We start from the raw sequence: 23,357 nt of genomic DNA on the forward strand, positions 1-23,357 counted from the left end.
TAAGCTGATCACATATTTAAAAAGAACTTTTCTTGAATACAGAAAATAGTCATTTTAGAAAATTGGTCCTGTTTCACAAGGTTTCTCCTCATTGCCTTTCTTTGATGTGTCATATACAGGTTCATGTGTTAGTGGATACGTGTTTGAATTTCTCAGACTGAAAGATAATGTATTTGTACTTTCTTGCATAGTAACCTGTGGAGGCAAAATTGGCCTTAGGGCTATGGCTATGCACAACTGCTGTCCAGAGTCCTAAGTCAGACAAAATGGCAGTCTAGCAGCACCCTGATTCAGAATGTCAGCTCCTGGTTAATAAAGCTGAGCTAAAGTTTGACTCACAGAACTGGGCAGGACCGTATGTTCAACACCCATGTAGCTGTAAAAGCTCCCAGGGAACCTACCAACAATCAATTTCCTCAGGGAGTAGTGTACAGTAAACAGATTACACCAGTGTCTTTAACCCTGGCTAAAATATATAGTTTATATTTATTTATTTTTATATATTTGTATTTAAATATATATTTATATGTAAATACGTGTTTATATATAGCGGACTATAAACATATCTATCTAATTATAACATAATTAATCATGTATTATATATAATTTTACATATATGTTATATAAAATATAAAATAAATATATAAAATATAATAATATATATAAGTTTTATATATATCATATATATACATATATACTTATAAAATTGCAAATTACCTTGTAAAAAGATATACTGGCCCGTCTCCTAAATAAATTAGAAGCTCTGAGTACAAGGCTTGTGTATGGTGTAGCTATGCCTCCACATGGGTCCCTCTATGACTTGGTTAATGGTAGAGAGTTAATAAATGTCTTAGACTGAAATGTTGGTACAGGCAGATGTTCTCTAGCTTAACCCTGAAGCTGACTGCAATTTCTTCTGAATCTGATGAAGAAGCAAGGGCAAGGGCCTTCACTTTCATTCTCCACTTGAGTGCCAGGTAAACAGGATACTGTGTATGGAGGGAGGACAAAGGAGATGAAGAGGATTTGTGCAATCACAATGATAAAAATTCTGAAATATTAAGCTGTTCTATATTGCTCTCAGAATTGTAAAGCAGAGTAAACACTAAGATAAATGAATTTACTCTAAAACCTAATTCTTCTTAAATCTAGATGCTAAAACTTTGCACGGTGCTTTTCATGTTCTTCTTGCAAGGAATTGGCATTAGACTGCATTCTCTTCAGAAGGTTAAATATTTTCTTTTAAAGAATGGCCAATCTAAAAAAAAAATGGCCAATCTAATTATCATCCAAGGTAATCAATTTTCTATTATTGCAATCACCCATTAGAGTCTTTTAGATTTTTCTGATTACAAGCATTCTAAAAGAATCAAATGATTATAATAAAGCATTGCCCCCTTTTATGTAACAACTCATGCAAAGGATCAAAGGCAAAAGCATCTCTGATATATTTTAGAAAAAGCGAGAAGACCAATATACTTGAAGGAATAAGCAATTATGGGTTTGGGATAATCCCAGATGAACAATAAGGGGCCAGATTATATAGGATTTCACATGTCAATGGGAGACTTTAGACTTTATTTTGAATATAATGGGGAAATCCATGGATTAGGTTTTGAGTAAAACAGTGATATGTCCTGATAGGATCTGATACAATTTTTTAAAAGGTCATCTCGTGACTTTGTTGAGAATAGAATATGATATGATGATGCTGGAGTATGGGAGACCAGTTATGTGGCTATTGCAATCATCCAGATACAAGATAATTATTAGATAGTACCAGTAGAGCTGGTAAAAAGTGATAGGATTTTGGATAGATTTAGAAGATAGAGCTAAAAATATATTTTGAAATGAATTCAATTTGGGGAATTAAAAAGAAGTCAGAACTTTCTCCAGTATTTTAGTGTGAGAAACTAGAAGACTGTCACCAACTGAGAAGGGAAAAGCTTTATGTTTAATAGTTCTGAGGAGTGGAGAAGCCCTGGGCATGGGAGTATGAGATATCTATCAGAGATGTTGAGAAAACAGTTGGATGGAGAGGGTTTTTTTTGTTTGTTTGTTTTTTGTTTGTTTGTTTGTTTTCGGAGGGAAGGGGAAAGGGCCAGAGGAAGAGGTGTGAGTAGCTGACATTGCGTAAAGAAATGCCCAGTTCAGAGCCCGAGGTGGGGCTTGATCTCACAACCCTGAGATCATGATCTGAGCCAAAATCAAGAGTCAGTCAGACACTTAACCCACTGAACCACTCAGGTGTCCCGGATGTAGATTTCTGGAATTAGACAGTAATCTGGACTAGAAAAACAAATGGAAGTCATTGACACATAGATGATATCAAAAGCCACGGGAATAAATGAGATCACCAAGAGTGTAAATTAAGTAGAGAAAAAGACCAAGGATTGAGGTTGCTTAAGAAGAAATAGAGGAATAGTAAAGGAGTAGAAAAGAAGTGACCAGTGAGCTAAGCAGAATACCAACAGATTGTGGTGGTGTCCTGAAAGGCAAGTGAATAATGTTTAATAAGGGAGAGAAAGTGATCAGCTATATCAGAAATTACTGATAGAGAAATTAAGAGAAAATTTGTAAATTGAATGGGTATACGATTGCCGAGGTTATTGGTGAACTTGATGAGAGCAGTTTTAGTGGAGTGGTACAAAAGAAAGTCTGATTGTAGTATGTTTAATAGAGAATGAGAGTAGGAGAAATGGAAACAATAAATAGAAGAGAAAGAAATAGCACGGAGGTTTATTGTCATGGATTTTGAAAGTCAGCATGGTTGTTTGCTTTTTTAGCCAGGCTCAGTTGTACAAGTAAAGGAACAGAGTAGGTGGAGAGCTGGATTTAATTAAGGATGTGTTTTGGCCAGTTGAGTATGAGGTAGCAAGAGAACAGCCAAGGAGCTGATGTACTATGCAGTGAAGTGATTAAATAACAGACCATGGAATTGAAGAATAATAAAAAGGGAAGTGAACACATCAAGTGTGTCTAAACCTGCGATAATCTGGGAATACAAATGGAGCTAATGTTCTGGTAGATTATTGGAATGGAAGTACTAAAAGTCATAAGAAATAGTAAAGGTAGTGAGCTAGAAAGATTGGTGGTTGTGGTCAGAGACCTGAAAGTCAAGATGATGGAGGGCTTGCAAGGGTTATCAATAGCAAATTCTAGACTCGAGAGAATGGCAATTGGTTTGAGTAGCTGACATTGGGTAAAGAAATTGAGAGGCCAAGTTATTATAAATACTATCTAAAAGTATATTGAATTTTCCAGAATTAAGATAGAAGAAGTATTGGATAGACAGAGCTACAGTGATTGAAAAAGAAGACAGAATGACCTGGACATGACATCATAATGTGATAATAGTGATGAAGAGTAGTGGATAAAATCATCTAATGGCATGAGCTATATAAAGCTGAACATTTTTAGAGAGGGAGAGAGAATGTTTTGCTTCCAGCAATAAGGAGGAGGGAGGAAAATTACCCCCAAATTTACTACTTTATACCCAATGGTAGAATTGTTAGGGGAAAACAGTTTTCATTTGAGAGGTCTGAAGGGGAATCAGGGAGGGCCAGGAAGCTGATGAATTTTTGAGAGAAGAGGAACATGTAAGGGAATTCTGTAGATAGTGGACTGTGAGTTATACAGGGCACACTGAAAGACTGAGAAAGGAAGACAAAATAAGAACCTCTGCAATGATTACAGTTCTGTGGTGATGGACGTAAGTGTGGGGAAAGACATAATAATATAGACACCAGTATAAGTATTGGTGGATTTAAGACAAAGAGAGGCGAAGGGAAGAAAGTGGTAGATTCCTGGCACTTCTACTTAATTCCTAATGAGTGGTATGAAAGGCACAGTGAGGGGGCTACAGATTCAGGCTCAAGACATTGATTGGAAATATTGGCAAAAACAACTCCATTTTTCCTGGACTTGAAGAAGTAAGAAGTTACCTGAGCCCATGTGTCCTCATTTTTGTTAAAGATACTCAAAACTAATATTGACAATTGCAAATGAAAAAGACCTAAAAAGTATAACTTGGGAAACATTTCAATGGACTTTTTGATTATTTCATACCTAAAGATTAAAAAAAAATGTGAATCAAAGTAAACTTCAGTATATTCCTACCATGTTCCCTGTAAGTGATGGATATACTTAGAATTGATCATGGCAATATTCCTTTGGGGGAACTCAAGCTTCAGGGCCAATCGTGTTTTTCTATTAGTGCTCTAACTACATAGTTTATAATTATCTACTAATGAGTTGTATCCACAAACAATTATGGGAACCCTTTAAGGAAAAAAAAAAATCTGCATATTTCCAGAGCCCAGCATAGTGACTGGCTTATACTGGATTTTCAGCAAATATTTATCTAATAGGTAAATAAAAGATTAAATAAAACAACCATATTTTTGAAGACTGATTCTATGAAAAACATGAAACTAACATAAGTATGTAAGAAATCATGTTTCTGAAGCACTGAAGTCCAAGAAGAAAGCTACCTTAAGTGATAACCGACCCATGAGACAGTCTTTGGGCATACTTTTGAATAAAAGAATTATTTTCATATAATGTCTTGCTTCTATGCCCTCCCCTCCCTTTTGGAAGACATGGTCCTCTAATTAAGTTACTTGTAATTTAAGATGCAGCTTTCATGATCTGACCACAAAGGTGATATAAGGCTATTGGAGTGAAGAATTCTTTGCCATCAGACAAAATAGTTGACATTGAGTCAATTTTGGATATTATTGGTTATTATATATAATATTGGATATTATTCTCTATTGAACTGTTTTTTTTGTCTTTACCTAGTCCAGGTTCATCTACGACATGCACACCATATAGATATGTTATATTCATTTCATAACATTGTCCTGCCCATTGGATATTAAATTCACTGAAACTTCATAGTCTCCAACACCAGTTCATCGAATTTCAAATCTCTTTTAATAAATTTGTATAATTCAGTTTTCCCCACAAAGCCTTCTCTCAGACATGTGATGTTTTGTCTTATTTGCTAGATCATCTGTTTGTCCATCCATCCATCCATCTATCCATATTTCAATTGTAGTTCCTTGTCTATTCTGTCTATTGTAATTGCATTAATGGCACTTAGTCTGCTCTATATTACTAAATTAGACTTCCACAGAGGTACTGTTAAAATAATTATAACTTAATCGTAATTACCCAAAGCTGAGTGTTTATTTGATCTTTATACACATTAGTTCAATTATAGCTTCATACCTAACCTTAGTTCAAATATATTCTCCTCCCATTATATAGTAAGAGCAGGAGAAAATACTCCGTCCTCCCCTTATGTTTCTCAAATAAAATGAGCCTTAACATATCAAGTTTGTGTTCCGTGCCTTGTTTATTGGTGACCAGTCTTACAAAGCCAACTATAAAATCACTTGTCCAATTGAAAAGTAAGCAAGCAACTGTAATTCAAAATATTAAGTTTTAATGGCTATTACAGCATAAAATATGATCCTAAACATCCACAGCAATGTGCATCTATGATGCAACTATATATTGTCATTTATTTCTAAAGAGTTAAGAAACCCATTTGACACAATTTTTTAGTTTTTACTTAGATTGGAATAGAGGTAAATAACAAGCTGTACTGACAAGATAGTAAGTGAACAACCTTTCTATGACCTCATAAAGATAACTGGACGACCCTTTAAGACTCAATATTAGTAAACTTACACTGAAAACCTTTGGGCATTTCTTGTTTAGATTAGTATTGGTCCTTTGTAGATATGTAGTACCTTAGTTGCATGCAATAAAACAAAACATCAAAAAAGTTACACCACCAAGTCACTGAAATAAATGTTAATCGCCTCTTCAAAAGAATTATTATATATTCCAGGTGTATCTGAATAGCAAAAAATCATTATAATTTAGTACATTGGAAATATTTATATTTGCTTTGGGAAATATTTCTCACAGAAACTATTACACATCCAAAACAAAAAAATGTCACTTGAAAATAGAAAAGCTATTGAAGAAAAAGGGAAATATATATTGGTGAACTAAATCAACTTTAGGAGAAAAATCCAACAATCAAATAGAAAAAACTTTAGATTTCAACACAGATACTGTAGCCCAAAAACAGTCTTTGACAATAATAAAGGATGTCTCTGTATCTAGGTTTGTTTTTTTTTTGTTTTGTTTTGTTTAAGAGAGCTATTTCTTTCTTCCATAGTAATCATTTCTATTTGAGCAAAGAGTATAATAATATAGCAGCAATTTAAAAATCCAATCTATGTTTTTATATGTGTGCCTCAAGTTATTTTTTTTCGTCTGATTTTGGGGGCTCTGAAATCCAGTACAATGTATAAACTAAAAATACAGTAATTCCAATTTGGCAGATATTGCTGACTGCAATTCTAGAACAATTTTTTTCTACTCCAGGTTCTTAAAAGACATAAACTGTTAATACCACAACAACCACACTGTCCTGGCTAGCTAACCCACAAAGCTCTTCCTAACACAGAGTGGCTAGCTGGAAGAGACCTTTAGTTTCATCCCAGGAAGTTCTCCAGCTCCTCCCTTGCCCATTCAGAAGGGAAGCATACCACCACATGAATGTGGATTTACCTATTATTTTTTTTTTTAAAGATTTTATTTATTTATTTGAGAGAGAGAGAATGAGAGACAGAGAGCATGAGAGGGAGGAGGGTCAGAGGGAGAAGCAGACTCCCTGCCGAGCAGGGAGCCCGATGCGGGACTCGATCCCGGGACTCCAGGATCATGACCTGAGCCGAAGGCAGTCGCTTAACCAACTGAGCCACCCAGGCGCCCGGATTTACCTATTATTAAAATGAAGAGGAAGGGATTAATGACCTATGTGCATAGGGAATTTGGTACAATCACCAACATTTTCCGGTCTGACTTCGATTCCTCTCAGCACATAGAATTCTTTATCTTGCTCTTCTCTTAGACATTCAGAATTTTAATTTTAGAACTTTAATGGGTATCACATGATACTATACTATATTCATACTCCCACCATTTCTCTTCTCTTCTCTCTCATATATATATATATATATATATATACACACAATATGTTGTTTTTATTGAGATTTTGTTACAATACGCTTCAGTGCCTACATAATGCCTACTTACTTTCTAGGACCATGTGGTAGAAATGGCTTTATGAATCGGGATCTCATAGATATGAATTTATTTGGGAGTATAAAAAATGGCAGAGGTAATCACCTGATGGGATTTGGAATTCAAAAAAAAGAAAAACAGAAAGAAAGAAAATTAAAGGGTCCTTCAAAATAAAACAAAAGTCAACAGCAGTAAAATATTTGGGATGTATTTGTTTGGTTGGAAACAATTGATAGTCTTAGGGAAGCAAAACAAAACATAAAAACAACAGGAAATTTACCATCAGAGAGGGAATAACACAAACAAAGCAGCTTAACATGATTTGGCATTCTCAAAATATTAAATTAAACAACATTTATACATGATGACAGACCACATGGTAAAAATAAATTATGAAATAGGGTTGGCTGACCACAGATATGAAATGATAGCAAAGATTTTGAAATTCTGCTAGTTTTTTAAAAGTCTCAAGTTTAAGCCCAATTTTGAAGGAATAAAAACATAAAGTAAAGGCCGAAAAAATATGAGATATGGAGCAGAGAGTGAGGGTGGTAACAGAGGGAAAGGGAAGGAATGGGAAGAAAAGGGAAGAAGAAAATGAGCGAGAATGGGAAGGAGGGGAGAAGAGAGAGAGAGTATCCTTCTCTTGGAAACCAAATTTATCTGGGGTTTTTCTCAGGCAGCAGCCAGCCCTGACTGGTTCCCTAGGAACTCCCCTCCACGGCCATTCAGTCTGGTATCTGGGAACTCTTTGCTGTACTGTAACAGCCTGACCCTTCTCTTACCATTTCCCAGGTGTACTGAATATTCTTATTCATTTATACAATTTTATACCTGGAGGGAATTGTACAGATATTGCCTGAACATCTCATTTCACTGTTTTTCCAAAACTACAGAGATAGTTAATGACCAGCTCTCTGTCCTTTAGAATCTTCCCATAAGTTTCATCAAACATAGTACAACTGCAACCCCTATGTGGTGAGCAGTCAACTCTCTGATTGCTCTATTAAAGCGCATATAGCATAAACTAATTGCTACCAAATATTCATTATCCCTTTCTTCCATTTATTGAAGCAGTGTTTGTACAGTTGAAAAACTGTATCTCCCAGCCTTTCATCCAAATAAGGATGGTTGTGTGTTAAAATTCTGGCTAATGGCATAGAGATAGAAATTTCGGTGTTAGGCTTCTGTAAAGTCCTTTAAGACAGAGTTTGACTTGCTTGGTAGGGATATTTTATTCTTCTTCCTTCCTCATGGAATGGCGATGTGATATTTGGAGTTGCAGTGGCCATCTATGGCCACTAGCCTACCTTGAGGGTAGAAGGCAGTTGAGAAGGATGGTAGAAGAGAAACACGGGAGCCTGGAACAGAGATCATGTCATGAAATCACCTTCCCTGCCATGGAACATCTATCTCTGCACATTTTTTTCACAAGATTTTTTTTTTTTTAGATCCCTATTATTCATAGCCAAAGACAATTCCTAATGGATGCAACATCAGTGAACAAGGCAATGTTAAGGTATAAGAAAACAAAGAATAATCACAGGCATCAGAAGCTCTGACAGTCAATTATAGGGAATACTAGTCACTTAAACTGTATCTGCATTGGTTGGGGGGGGGGCAGTCTATAACTTCAGAAATTTTGAAAATTTAAAACTATCTGGAGAGGTGCAAGAAAAACATGATTAACCTATAGGAATATGCTGGAGGGAAAAGACTAAAAATTGAGAGGGCATGGAGAATTTTATAATACAATATGCAAGCATTTATTCAGAGTACAAATTGCTAAGCATTGATTGTGTTACTAAAAATGGCTGTTAGAATGTCTCTCCCTGGAGGCCTTCCAAATTTGGTAGATAGCAATCTGTCTAGGCAAGTTTGGGTTCAGTCCAGCCTAAAGGCAGATGGATGGACTGGAGGACCTCTGAAAATCCCTTCTGTCCCTATTGTCTTCCAGGTCTGCTTCACACTGAGAGAAAGTTATTGCTGCTTCTCTATGTGTAGTTATAGTCATAGAGCAGACCTTTGCTTCCCTCGGCATATTGGAGATATCTCTAGTAAATAAGGAGAAACAAAACTGAAAGGAGCAAATCACATTAGGTAAAATGCAGGAGTGAATCTTCCTGATGAAGAGCACATTGTTTGTTTGAGGCCAATAATTCCAGCATACTGTGTAGTATACTTCACCCCATGAGTTACTCTACAGGAGTCCCATACACTTTTTCACTTAATCACTGTTTCCTGCACCTTTGTCTTCCCTGCCCTATGGACTGAGTCCTTGCAGTGAAGTGACTGAGATAGAAGTTAAATACAAGTTTCATTAGATGTTTCCAATCTATTAGGGATATAAGATGTATACACAGGAAGAAAACCAAGGCGCATTTGCATTGAAAAATTCACCTCAGCAGATAAGTAACACTGTGTTAGGCAAAATTACTAGGCTTTGACCCTCTAAACATATTTCTCTCAGTTCTGCACATTTGCTTTGCATAATGAGTTTAAATGGGTAGGGTAAAAACCTAACTTATTGAAAACAAACTGGAAGTCATTTGTGAGTAGGACGGATCACTCACAGTAAGAACTTGACTGGAAACATCACCTTATCCTGGTTTTGAAAACAAGAACAAATGAAAAAAAAAAAACAAACAACCACAGGTGAAAGGCATAAGAATATGTATGTTTTAATTTCCTGAAATAATCAAGTCAGCTAGATATCCAATAGATGTAGGCTACGAAAATCTAACAATACTTACACACAAATATTTTTCTATATGCATTAAGATACAATAAATCGTATACATAATTTTTATGTAATAAATATTTAGATATTCCATATAAACTAAAAAGCAATTTATATTATACCTTTTAATATTTTTCTCCAAACTTCTTTGAAAACTCTTACTATTTGATTGACCTAACTAAAAATTAGGCAATTCAGACTCTTAGTGCTTCTGCTCTGAGAGTATTGGGTAGTTCTTTAAGCCATTTGTTGAACTGCATAGATGTTTTTCTTGGCACTCTTAGTTTCGTACCTGTAGATTGAATGAGAACATGCCACATGTTTCAGCTAATGGAACTGAAAAGTGCTCTTTAGACGTGCCCTTCCCATTCTCCTTTTTATCTGATACTCAGGCCTTGGCTCACGGTCACACTGACCTAATTCAGAAGACACTCTTGAGAGCACACTGATCTCACTTTGGTTGGCGTCCTATGGCTTTTACAACCACAGTGGATTGTCTGGGACTGGTTCTACAATCCTATTTAGCATACAGAGGTCAATAGTCAATTTCATGCTTTCTCTAAATCACAAACCTAATAGGGAGCTAGAATGCAAATTCTCAGCTAATAGAAATAAATCTAGGTGGTGTGTTTTTCTTCAGAAATTAATCTTTAATGTGTTTCTTGTGTCTGAACACAAATATGCAAGTATATGTAGAAAGCTTAGGAGAAACTAAAATACATATGCATATTTCTCTATGTCTCCACATGAACGAAAAACAAATCAATGTTTGATTTGATTATGAAGGGACTGATTATGGAAAGCTCAGAAGTCACCAGTCTTTTTTTTTTAAGATTTTATTTTTTTATTTGACACAGAGAGAGAGAGAGAGAACAAGCAAGGGGAGCGACAGGCTGAGGGAAAGGGAGAAGCAGGCTCCCCATTGAGCAGGGAGAGCCCAATGCAAGGCTTGATTCCAGGACCCTGGGATCACGACCTGAGCCGAAGGCAGACGCTTAACTGACTGAGCCACCCAGGCACCCAGGAGTCACTAGTCTTACAGCTATCTTGTTTTTTCTGAATTATATTTAATATATTGAAATATTCAGTTATGATGGCATTGTAACACGTGTCCAATGGAATAGGATTCACTGTATAAGTGATAACAGTGGAGAGAAAAAGCCACAGAAACAGTATTTTTCTGCAATTTTGAACAGATTAGAAATTCAGAATTGAAAAAAAAAAAGAAATTCAGAATTGAAAACTTTGACTGAAGGAGTAAAAATCTCTTATCTTCTATACAACTCTGTAAAACTTCCTAGAATTCCAGATCAGACTTAATAAATCTCAAATCTTCTAATTATTTATTGGTTATTTATTGAAACAGCATTGGATTTTTCTCTAATGTAGGCTTTTCCTTCAAAATTTAAACTCTATTGAATGACTTTAAGAAGTCTCTCATTTTTCCTTCCAGATCCCATTATGAAAGTCGATTCCTAGTTTTGTTTTGTTTTGTTTTTTAACTTCCTATTGTAACTAGTGCAAACTACTTTGAAGAGTTAAAATGAACTTCTCCATTTCCTTTCTACATCCCTCAACAAATGAAAGCACTAATTTTTCTCAAGGGTATAAAGCTAATAGTCAGATTGAGACATTCAATTCTGCAAGCTTGTTATATAGTTTTTTAGCTTGTGGTTCACTCAGCACTTTTTTTTTTTCCTGTTCAATCAATTAATAAAACTGACAGGGAACATATAGTTAGCTCAAAAATGTTTTTCAGTTGATTTTCTACAAGCCATTTTGCTCTTTTAAGAACGGGTCAGAAAGGATGCTGAAGCATAACAATTTTATGCATTTCTCTGAGTTGATATGTTAAGGCTCAGTAGTCAAAACTGGTGAACAAAAACTCAAGGTCACAGTGTTTAAACCTTGCTCTCACACTGCTTTTCTGTGTGACCCCTGGGGATGCCAGTCAACTTCAGCTACCTGCTTTAATTCCTTACTTTGTAAAGTATCAAGCTGCTTGTGTCAAAAACTAAATAATGAATTACAGGGGATTTGGCCTCACATTTGAGGTTGAGTAGAGAGCTGAGGGACAGTTTGTTATAATTCATACTTCTGAGTAATATTGGAACCGTCATACATTTCCCAAAGTTAAGATACAAGAGGGCAAAACTTAGGCATCAACTAAGGTGCTACTTTAGTGGTTGCTAAAGATAGGCTTCTAGTTGCTTAAAATAGTAAATACACATTCCAAATTCCTAACTTTCATCTGAAAAGGAGTTCACTTAAAATGGATTCCTTGTCATCTGTTTTGACTTCTACTCACATGAAAGTGATACATTAAAGAATAACACATACCTGCCTTGATTGGTAATGCCTTGAATGTAAACAGACATGACTGTTTTGCTCAAAGTTTTATGATTATAATAATGTACATTTTAACTTTCTAAGAATAAATCACAGAACCTGCTACATATATGCAACAATTCTAATCTTCCTTAATAGTAAATTATATACCACCCTTATAATACTGAGAATACATCCTAGAATCATCTTCCACTCTCTTTCTCTTTACAGCTTTATACAATGCATTTTAAGTAGGTCATATTGCATCCTTATTCTAATGCAACCACTCCAGGTCTAATATCAAGTGTTTTTTTTCAGCCTCAAACTCATCCGTCTCCACTTAGAACCCTATGCATCAACCTTACCAAAGAACTTAGGAGTTCTCTTGAGCGTACAATGTTTTCTTAGACACCTGTGTTTCTGTACACATAGTTCCCTCCTTTTGAAGTGTTCTTCTCTCATCTGCCTACCAAACTCTTAGAGTGAGACATGTGTCAACCATCAGCTTTCTTGGGGAATTTTCTTGCATCCCCTCAAGCAGAATTAGATGTCTTCATTTTATTCTTCCTCAGCAATTTTTACATACTTCCATTATGACATGTGAATTCCATGGAGGAAGAAAATAGGATTTTCTACATCCCCAGTGTTTTAGGTACATGTTTAAAATACTCTCAGCACTCAGTAAAAGTTTACTGAAGTGAATTAATAAATTGAATACTGGGAAAACTTTACTGTGTTTCTTTTGGTATATTTTCAAAAGTTCATTTTGGCCTCATACCCATTATTCTTTTTTACAAACTATTCTCTGTTTTCCATCATATCAGGAAGAGAACTGTGAGGGAGAGATCCAGATAAATAAGTCCCAGTGTCCATGAATATTCATGTAAATTAACAATTCCAAAATTAGTGGAACTATTAACAAGTTTCTTCTGTTGGAGATATTACTGGGGGTAGAGTTGGGGAAGCTAAGTTTTGTGGTTTTGCACAGTCCTTCTATGTAAGAGGTTGGTATGTTTTAGGCACAAGCATCATAGGAGTTGTTTCAAATCAAGTAGTCAATCTCTATATCAAAGCAATTGCTACTTCTTCTACAGATGTTAAGCAAACAGAATAAATATTCTACTGGGGTGTAAGTTGTGCATTCGTATTTTTGACTTACATCTATTTAAAACCAAAATCAACTAGAAATAGAGTATAATTCAGCAACAATTAAAGGTCCATAACGCACCAGGATTCTTACCACAGGAAAGACTGGATCAAAAAATATGGATGGCATATAAGTTGGTTTTAAACCACTGTTTGCCAAGAGATGTTTTAATACAGAATATCATTTTTTTTTAAGTTAGATCTTTCAGTGTTTGGTCATTTTTAAGCTACTAGTATGCTTATATGACGTTTTTTTATATTGCAAAATCTATTTTCCAGTTATTCTTAAAAATAATTCTGTTTGGGACCAGAGAACACTAATTAGTACATATCAACATTAATCAAAGACATAAATCCACTACAAAAAGATTCACCTCCAACAAACAATGAACTACTTTAGATTATCTTTTCACATGCTGGGCTATGATACAGGGCCAAATTAGTTATCCACTTCCCATAGGCAATCAGTTAGCTGTCTGTAGAAGTCAACATATTCAAACAAACAACTGAAATTTGAATTCCAAGTCTCTTGAGCAGGATTAGTTTAGCAATCACTTCTAACAAATCAGTGTTAAGAAGTCAGATATCTGTGCAACAACACATTTCTAATTAAACAGAATTTCTAAGTCTTAGACTCTGGAAAATGAATATGCACACTTATATGCACATACATATGTGAACATATATGCCTCTGTGTGTGTATATATGCATATGCACGCACACATATACACATACATATATTTAGAATAGTCTTCAAGTACACTATCCTAATTTTCACATAGATGTCATTTGTCAACGTAAACAACGTCTGTGATAACCTTGCAAAAGGATGATACTCTTGTAGAAGACCTACTCTTCCTAAGAATTGTTGCTTCACTTCTAAAAAGCATTAATTTGGCCCTGAAATCAACCAGTGGTAAGGGTCACTAAACTAACTCAATTACTGAAGCTAATCGCTTTGAGAGAAAGTGCTTACACTTGAGATAAATTTGAGACTACCCAATCATCTTAGCACAACTCAAGACAAAGAAAAGAATACAGCAGATCTACTTTTAAGGTGTAGGAACTTCAAAAATCAAAAGCGGTCTGAGCACACAAACCCAGGTCCTCTTGGGTAATTACAGCTGTTTGTTTTCTAGCTCTTGGCTTATGGATGTTTCAAGTGACTTGAAAACACTGGCGAAGTTTCTTCCTCTCCATGTGCTTTAAGCTTTGTGTTGCGGAAAGATACACTTCCGCTAACATTGCTTACAGTTGTACCTCTTCTCCATACCTTTGCTTTTGGATTCTGCATACTGAAATTCCCTTCTCTAGCATGGTAAGCTCATTTTAATTTAGAAAAGAGATTGGCAATATTTTTTTAAATGGGAACTTTTAAAATGGAAATAAGACAAGATTCATTGATACAATAAAGTGAAAGTAAAAACAATAAAGTGCTCCAAATTTGTCTTTTTCATCAGTTTCACTAATCTCTTTTTTTTCCTTCCTTCCTTCCTGGCAGCTACACAAGCTAATCTTGTGTCCATCTGAAATCAGGCTTCTACTGACTAACAAAACATCACCACAAGATAAAATATTTCTTTTCTGAAAGAATGAAAACTGGAGTCCTGAACATTTGAGCTAAAGATTAATTCTTAGTACTTTATTTTATTTTTTTTAATTCTTAGTACTTTATTTTATTTTATTTTATTTTTTTAAGATTTTATTTATTTGCGAGAGAGACAATGAGAGACAGAGAGCATGAGAGGGAGGAGGGTCAGAGGGAGAAGCAGACTCCCTGCTGAGCAGGGAGCCCGATGTGGGACTCGATCCCGGGACTCCAGGATCATGACCTGAGCCGAAGGCAGTCGCTTAACCAACTGAGCCACCCAGGCGCCCTAAATTCTTAGTACTTTAAATTAAATTTACTACATTTAATTTTCTCAAATCAATTATTGCATCGAATTAATTGATCTGGATTAATTTCTGAATATTTGGAATATATAGGAGATTTATTTATTTATTTTATTTTTTTAAAGATTTTATTTATTTATTTGACAGAGAGAGACAGCAAGAGAGAGAACACAGCAGGGGGAGTGGGAGAAGGAGAAGCAGGCTTCCCGCGGAGCAGGGAGCCCATTGCGGGGCTCAATCCCAGGACCCTGGGATCATGGCCTGAGCCAAAAGCAAACGCTTAACGACTGAGCCACCCAGGCGCCCCTATATATGAGATTTAAACAGAAGTTTTAAGGATTACTAATTTTCCTGTGGTGAGTCACCACAGATAATAGTTTGCCATTTTCATTCAGTTCATTTTGTGAAAGCTCTAATTTGTAAATTATTTGCAGGATTTTTTTAGCACTTTCTCCTAAGACTTTATTTTTATGAATAGTAATATAAAAGAAAAAAAAGCCACGTAAATTTTTAAATATAAATCAGTATCTAAAATACATTAGAATAGGGGCTCCTCGGTGGCTCAGATGTTTAAGCATCTGCTTTCAGCTCAGGTCATGATCCCAGGGTTCTGGGATCAAGCCCCACATCCGGCTCCTGGCTCAGAAGGAAGCTTGTTTCTCCTTTTCCCTCTGCCGCTCCCCCTGCTCATGCTCTCTCTCTCTCTGTATCTCTGTGTCAAATAAATAAATAAAATCTTTTAAAAAAGTTAAAATACATTAGAATACATACATTAGAGTTACTAGAATCTAAAATAAATACATTAGAATAGATTGTGAGTAGGTGGAGAAAATTCTAATTGCACATGTTAAGAAAATCATATTCCAACTGGTAAGTAAAGTAAAAAAATCAAATAGAATTTTAAGAATTCTGAATATGCATTATTCAAGGAGTTAGGTGATATATAAGAGAATCTTATTCTTGTTTAGGTTCCAAATCAAATACACCAATTAACATATTATACACTCAGAATTATGTAGGAACAGGTTCAGAATACAAGAGAGCAATCAGAAAAGAACAGTATGTGTGTTTGTGTGTGCATATTTGTATGTTTGGGTGGTGAGCTTTTCAGATGTCGGGGATTTTCATTCCCTAATCAGTTTTAATAAACTCTTCACACACTTTATCTCTTCAAATTTAAAAGGACATTGGGATGTTTGCTGGAAAACAATCACGTAGATTACATAATCATGTTTTCTTGAGACACAGAAGACAGAATCTCTTTTTGCACTAACATGAAGGGTTTCCATATTCTTTTTTTTTACATTTTTTAAAAATTTTATTATGTTATGTTAATCACCGTACATAACGGTTTGATGTAGTGCTCCATGATTCATTGTTTGCGTATAACACCCAGTGCTCCATGCAATACGTGCCCTCTTTAATACCCATCACCAGGCGAACCCCCATCCCCACCCCCTCTCTTCTAGAAACCTCATTTTGTTTTTTATTTTTTTATTTATTTTAATTTTATTTTATTATGCTATGTTAATCCCCTACATTACATCATTAGTTTTTGATGTAGTGTTCCATGATTCATTATTTGCGTATAACACCCAGTGCTCCATTCAATACGTGCCCTCCTTAATACCTATCACCAGGCTAACCCATCCCCCCACCCCCCTCCCGTCTAGAACCCTCAGTTTGTTTCTCAGAGTCCATAGTCTCTCATGGTTCGTCTCCCCCTCCGATTTCCCCCCCTTCATTCTTCCCCTCCTACTATCTTTTTTTTTTTTCTTTTCTTAACATATATTGCATTATTTGTTTCAGAGGTAATAGAGTAAAAGCTGACAGTGTCACAGAAACTGTTGTTCCCTTGTACATTGAAGTGTTTGGTTATTTTGCATGGCAAATGTACTCTAACCAGGATCGTAAATTTAAAAAAAAGAGGCTTTTCTTGTTCACAGCCACTTTAAATGTTAACATAATGAATTACCTCAAGAATACCAAATTTTATTTTATTTTTTAATTTTTTTTAAAGATTTTATTTATTTGACAGAGAGAGACACAGCGAGAGAGGGAACACAAGCAGGGGGAGCGGGAGAGGGAGAAGCAGGCTTCCCGTGCAGCAAGGAGCCTGATGTGGGGCTTGATCCCAGGACCCTGGGATCATGACCTGAGCTGAAGGCAGACGTTAATGACTGAGCCACCCAGGCGCCCCAAGAATACCAAATTTTAAAATAGTGTTTTGATACAGTTTCAGTCAATCTGGTATCTATTAGTTGAATTTGTTCACTTCTTGCATGGCTGTGAGGATTTTATGAAAATATCCTGGGGCGCCTGGGTGGCTCAGTTGGTTAAGCGACTGCCTTCGGCTCAGGACATGATCCCAGGGTCCTGGGATCGAGTGCCACGTCGGGCTCCCGGCTCAGCGGGAAGCCTGCTTCTCCTTCTCCCACTCCCCCTGCTTGTGTTCCTGCTCTCGTTGTCTCTGTCTCTGTCAAATAAATAAATAAAATCTTTAAAAAAAAAAAAAAAAGAAAATATCCTGTACTGAGAAGCCTTGTACTGTGTAGAATGTGTTTTTATTGCTCATGCAATTTAGATATAGTGATATTATCACCAATATGAAATATTATGTAGGAAGAGATGAAGTTTTCTAAAATATAATGTGGTGATTTTGAACATTCTCATTGTAAAATTTTTACAAGCACATTCCTATATATAAGTACACTCATATACAAAAATCCATTTTTCTTTCTTCAAATAGAGCTAAATTATGGAGATTAAAATATCAGTGTTATAGAAAATCATTAATAATAGATATCTTTTCATTACTCTCACCAGGAACAAATTGATTTTTTTTCTATGGAACATTCAGAAAACAGTTCAGTTGACACAAAATCATTCCCAAGGCCATAATATCACCTCCAAAATGTTAAACTTTTCTTCTTATCAATTTTCATAAAGGATACAAATATACCACCAAATGTACTTTGGATCCTTTATTAGAGAGAAAAAGAAAAAAGAAGACATATGCATCTTTGAATCATGTCTTTGGCTTCACATATAATTACTTAAATTGGAGTATGTGCTTAGAACACAACAAAAAGAGAAATGGATTTAGACAGAGAAAGTGATTCAGGCAGAATTGTTCTACAAGAGAAAAGCATCTCTAAAAATCAGTGCAATGTTTGAATTAATCTGGTTTCTTTCTTTATTATATGTCTATAGATGACAAAGTTCTTTAGAAAGTTGACAGGCTGGTGCCTAATTAACTCATCAGAAAACAGTTTTTCACTGGATGTGACATAAAATTAGGAGAAAGGTTGAAGATACACCCTCTAGTAAGGTAAACAGCAAGCACAGATTCAAAGGTGAATAGCAAACATAGATCCAAATAAACTTCTTGTTATTTCTAAGTCCCCCTCAGATCACAATAAATACCTTAGGCATTTTAAAACACTTCATTTGGTGAAATTTAGAAATATTTAAATGCTAAAATTGTGCAGTCAGCCTCCTACTCAAAAAAGAAAAGAAAATGTTTGTCACTAGTGACAAAAATACGAAAGTTGGAACAGTTAGAAACCTGAATTAGAACAGGAAAAAAGATTGAAGCATAAACAATTATATACTCTAAATATATCTCAGTCTGAAGTATTCACTGAGCTTTTCAAAGATCAAGATAAATTTAATACCATTTTATTTTTATTCCAATACTTTGGATTTATATGAATCCCTTGGTTTACTATTGCAATACCTTCATCTATTAGATCACAACTCTAAATTTTACTAGAGAACTCAGATATACTTTCATATGATTCACAGCACTGAAATATGTTTGAGACATTCTAATTTGTGTAACCACTTCTGAGGAAGTATTTGGCGATGTGATGATTTCGCTCTTTTAGAAGCTCAGTCACACATCTATCCAAAAGTTTTTTTTTTTTTTTTCTTAATGTAATAAGAAGCCTGAATTATAACTGATGTGGATAGAATTAGGCTCTAGAAAATATAATTAATTTCTTTTTTTTTTTAAAGATTTTATTTATTTATTTGACAGAGAGAGACACAGTGAGAGAGGGAACACAAGCAGGGGGAGTGGGAGAGGGAGAAGCAGGCTTCCCGCGGAGCAGGGAGCCCGATGTGGGGCTCGATCCCAGGACCCTGGGATCATGACCTGAGCGGAAGGCAGGCGTTTAACGACTGAGCCACCCAGGCGCCCCGAAAATATAATTAATTTCTGAAAGAAAATTAAACTCTTTGACTCCTATCACTTCATAATTCCATACTTTACTTTTTTCTGTTAATATCCTTCCTTTAAATATCCAATTATACAAAAAGAATACATGTCAAAAGGTCTTTAAATAAAAAATATCTTCTTAGTTATTATTACACATGTGTTCATAACGAAAACTGAGAATCTTCTGGCTCCTTCTGTGACCCTGCCAGAATTCGGGCTAAGAAACGAAACTCAGCCAAAGAAGGAAGACCTTTAACTTCTCAGTCTGAACCTGTCCACAGAGCCAGAGTAATTCCCTTCTGAAAGAAGGAAGAGACCCTGTGACCTAGATAATCTATGGTCTCTCAACAGTCTTACCACCTTGGACTACCTAAGATTGACTCTTTTTTGCAGCGTATCTCTCCATCTCTGGTACTGAATGCAGTTACTTCATTCAGTCCAGTGGTAGGCAATTGGAAGCCAGTAAGCCCTGACAGGAATCCAGACAGGTTTTGTTTGGCCTGTACATTTTTGGCACACAATGCTTTAAAAATGAGTAGTTGTTGTTGAACAATGTAAACACATACAGATACGGAGCTCTTCCTGAAAAACTGGAACTTTTGGTAACCTACGACCTTTTTGCACATGGCAGCAATTAGTTTGTGTGACTCTGGTCAGAGACCAGACATGCATCTCCAGTTTTCTATAGCTCTTTCTATTCCTTATTGTCTTACTGACCTCAGCACAAAGGATAGGTTACCTACTCTTTAACTGCTCAGCTTCAATAAATATCCTTTGTATTATACTCAGCTGGTGGGAATTTGACTGAGAGACTTTTGATTCAGTGGTTTCATTCTGGGCTTCATCCTGGAGCCAAATTTACTTGACTGATACCTTGATTCTGTTTCCAGATTTGGATCCTTACCTCAATGCTCAACTTTTTTTTTGGTTTCACATTTCATTTCCTCTCTCCAACCAGTTTTATTAGAATGTGTCAATTCTGGTTAACTTTTTGTTAACTTTTAGATTTTAATTATTTCTCCCTCCCATCATTAATATATAGGTAAAATCAGGACCACTGTAGAACATAGGTGTTGATTTTTTAAAAAGAAAGAAAATTATAAGAAAGTAGGTACAACTTCATGGAAGTAACATTAAAGAAAAATTCCTGTGAATACATCATACTAAAATATTTGGCTGCAGAGGTTTTACTTCAATTACTCTTTATTAAAGCAAAGGTTCAGAGAAATAAACTTATGACACTGTACGGTATTAATCTCCTGTGACAAAGTCTTCTCATTTGTCTTTTCCTCAAAGTACTATTTTCTATGAAATATGTAATTGTTTCAGAGTCCAGCATCAAAGTCCAAATGTATTTCTTTTTCTAATGGCATTTTTCAATAAAGCACAACAGTTACAGGTTTGAAATGCATATTGAGTGTTTCTGGCAATGAAATTCTTGCTTTCTCAAAAACTGATATGGTTATGGTTGAAAGAAAAGGCAGGTTATAGGTTCTTTTTGAAGTTCACTAAACTATGAAAAATTTAATAGTGTGGTTGCATTGTTCCACAAACAGACTCACCCTGACAATGCAGTCCTTCATCATACCCATCTGAGCAGTCCAAGACACCATTGCACAGTTGGGATAAATGAATACATTTGTTGGCACCAAGGCAAGCAATGTGATTCAAGGGGCACTTGAGTTCTATCTCTTCAGGACCTGAAAAAAATGTAAAAATGGGTTAGTTTGGCTTTTAATACTAAAAACATTAAGCCCAAGAAATTACTAGCCTTAATTTACAAGACAAAACTATAGAAAATAACTACCAGAGGGCAGCTCTGACTCTCAGGGATGTCCAAATCAGCCTATGTGATTAAAAACCTAATTTTCAAAGCTGCATAGGATATAAAATAGTATTTTTTTCAAATAATACATTAAAGACACAAATATTCTTTTCAAACTTTAGGTGGCATAGACTTAAAATCTGAGGGTTGGTTTGAGTCATTGATCTACCTCTTATCTCTAGATTAAGTGGGCAAGTGGGCCAGGTACTTAAACCCTGTACGTCTCAATTTTCTCAACTGTGAAATATGGTGAGTGGAAACTCCTTGGCACAGCTCTTGTTAGAATTTAATCAGGTAACATGAACAAAAAGATTTTAGTGGAATTTAAATGAAGTTGTATCAATCTAAAAATTATTTCATTTTTAATCCGTTCTTTATTAAGAACAGCTAGTTATATACTTATTTATACATGGATTTTTTTGTTTTTTAAAAAATCTTTACTGAGCAATTATAATACAAGAAAATTTACTAAGGAGTGGGGAGGCCATGATGAACAGAGCATACTCATTGAGTTCTGCTGATAATAATAGTATATTATATGATCACCCTTTGTGTTTTAAAGATGTACTTAGGTTGGAATACCAAGTCTCTTCTTGAAGCTCACCAATTCCAAATTGTCATCCAACATCCAAATTGTACACTGCTATATCTAAAGTTCAGGTTGCCTATTCCCATACCCTATCTAGACTTTTTTGATAGGCACTCTCCAAATTCCCCATGTGGTGATTCTTAAACTTGCCCAGCTCTCCTAAATCCAGAGTGCAGTCACGACATATGACTACAATCTCATGTTAATCTGACACTGATTATTACAGGAGCCCAGATTCTATAGTCAGGCACACTTAGAATTTAATCACAGCTATGTTAATACCCATGGGACATTAATTTATTAAATCAACTAAGCATTAATTTTCTCATGTGTAAATAAAACTATCAACTGAGTTTACCTTGTAGGCTTGTTGTGAATGTCAAAAGTTATTGATGGCAAAGCACTGAGCTTTGTGAGCTTTTTTGTGACATGTGGGCTTAGAATAGGCATTCAACATGTGTTAATCATGTAAATAAATGCAGCAGAGTGAAGATGTTAACAGGCTCTGGAGCCAGATTCTTGGTCCCATCACTTATAAACAGTAAGTTGAACAAATTATGTACCTTTTCTGTGCTTCACCAGGTTGTTGTAGGGATTATATCAAAAGCTTTTAACATCTTTCCCAGCAAACACTAGTGTATGCTGTTTGTCTGTTTTTAAGATTTTATTTATTTGAGAGAGAGAAAGAGCAAGCAAGAAAGAGCACAAGTAGGGTGAACGAGCAGACTCCCCGCTGAGCAGGGAGCCCGATGTGGGGCTCAATCCCAGGACTCCAGGATCATGACCTGAGCCAAGGCAGAAGAAGCTTAACCAACTGAGCCACCCAGGCGCCCTTGCCTTTTCATAAATACTTAAATCACATAATTTCCTTTTATATCGCAAGCCTCCTCCCCCCAAAAAAGCAAGACTTGCCAAAAGTAAGACACGTTTTGAAATATTTTCTCAAAATGAATGATAGGTATATGTGATTTTGTTTGATGCTAAAACAGCTTTAAACATTTTGTATTTGGGGGATGTAAATAAATTGTTATGATATAGCTTCACTAGATGAAGTATTGACTAATCGGTTTCCTGGTATTTTTTTTTTCTTGTATATTTATACAATTACTGATATAGAAGGCTATTAGTTTTGTCTAATACCCATTACTCAAATGAACAACTCATTTTATTATAACATGTCTCTGTAACTTGAGTATCAATTTTTTTTTTAAAATATACATTTCCATCTGTTTTTCTATCTATATATAATTAAAATACAAATACACAAATTTAAATCCAAATTATAGGAATAAAATTAAGTGAAACTCTTTTCACCAGAGTTTCTAGTATTAAATCTTATATTTATAAGATTAACATAAATTCACTTTAAAAATAAAGTTGAAAAATATAAATTAGTTTTGAAAGACCATAAATTTCTACGACCAACAGTCACAATGAAGTTCTTTTTAAAATTTTTTAAAATTGGCTGATTCTTAGAAATTTGAGAATATATATCCTTGCATGA

The 23,357-nt window shown here is 35.3% G+C and overlaps 1 protein-coding gene across 1 annotated transcript in view; it reads right to left on the minus strand.

Moving 5' to 3' along the window:
- The window catches only part of LRP1B (LDL receptor related protein 1B), a 1,499,204-nt gene that overhangs the window by 1,172,419 nt on the left and 303,428 nt on the right, over positions 1-23,357 (minus strand). Inside the window, exon 3 of the mRNA XM_044913608.1 lies at positions 21,002-21,139. Within this exon, the coding sequence (XP_044769543.1) occupies positions 21,002-21,139 (138 nt within the window). The remainder of the gene's footprint in view (positions 1-21,001; positions 21,140-23,357) is intronic.

This window comes from Neomonachus schauinslandi, chromosome 3 (assembly GCF_002201575.2).
Source record: "Neomonachus schauinslandi chromosome 3, ASM220157v2, whole genome shotgun sequence".
In the NCBI taxonomy this organism is placed as follows: Eukaryota; Metazoa; Chordata; class Mammalia; order Carnivora; family Phocidae; genus Neomonachus; species Neomonachus schauinslandi.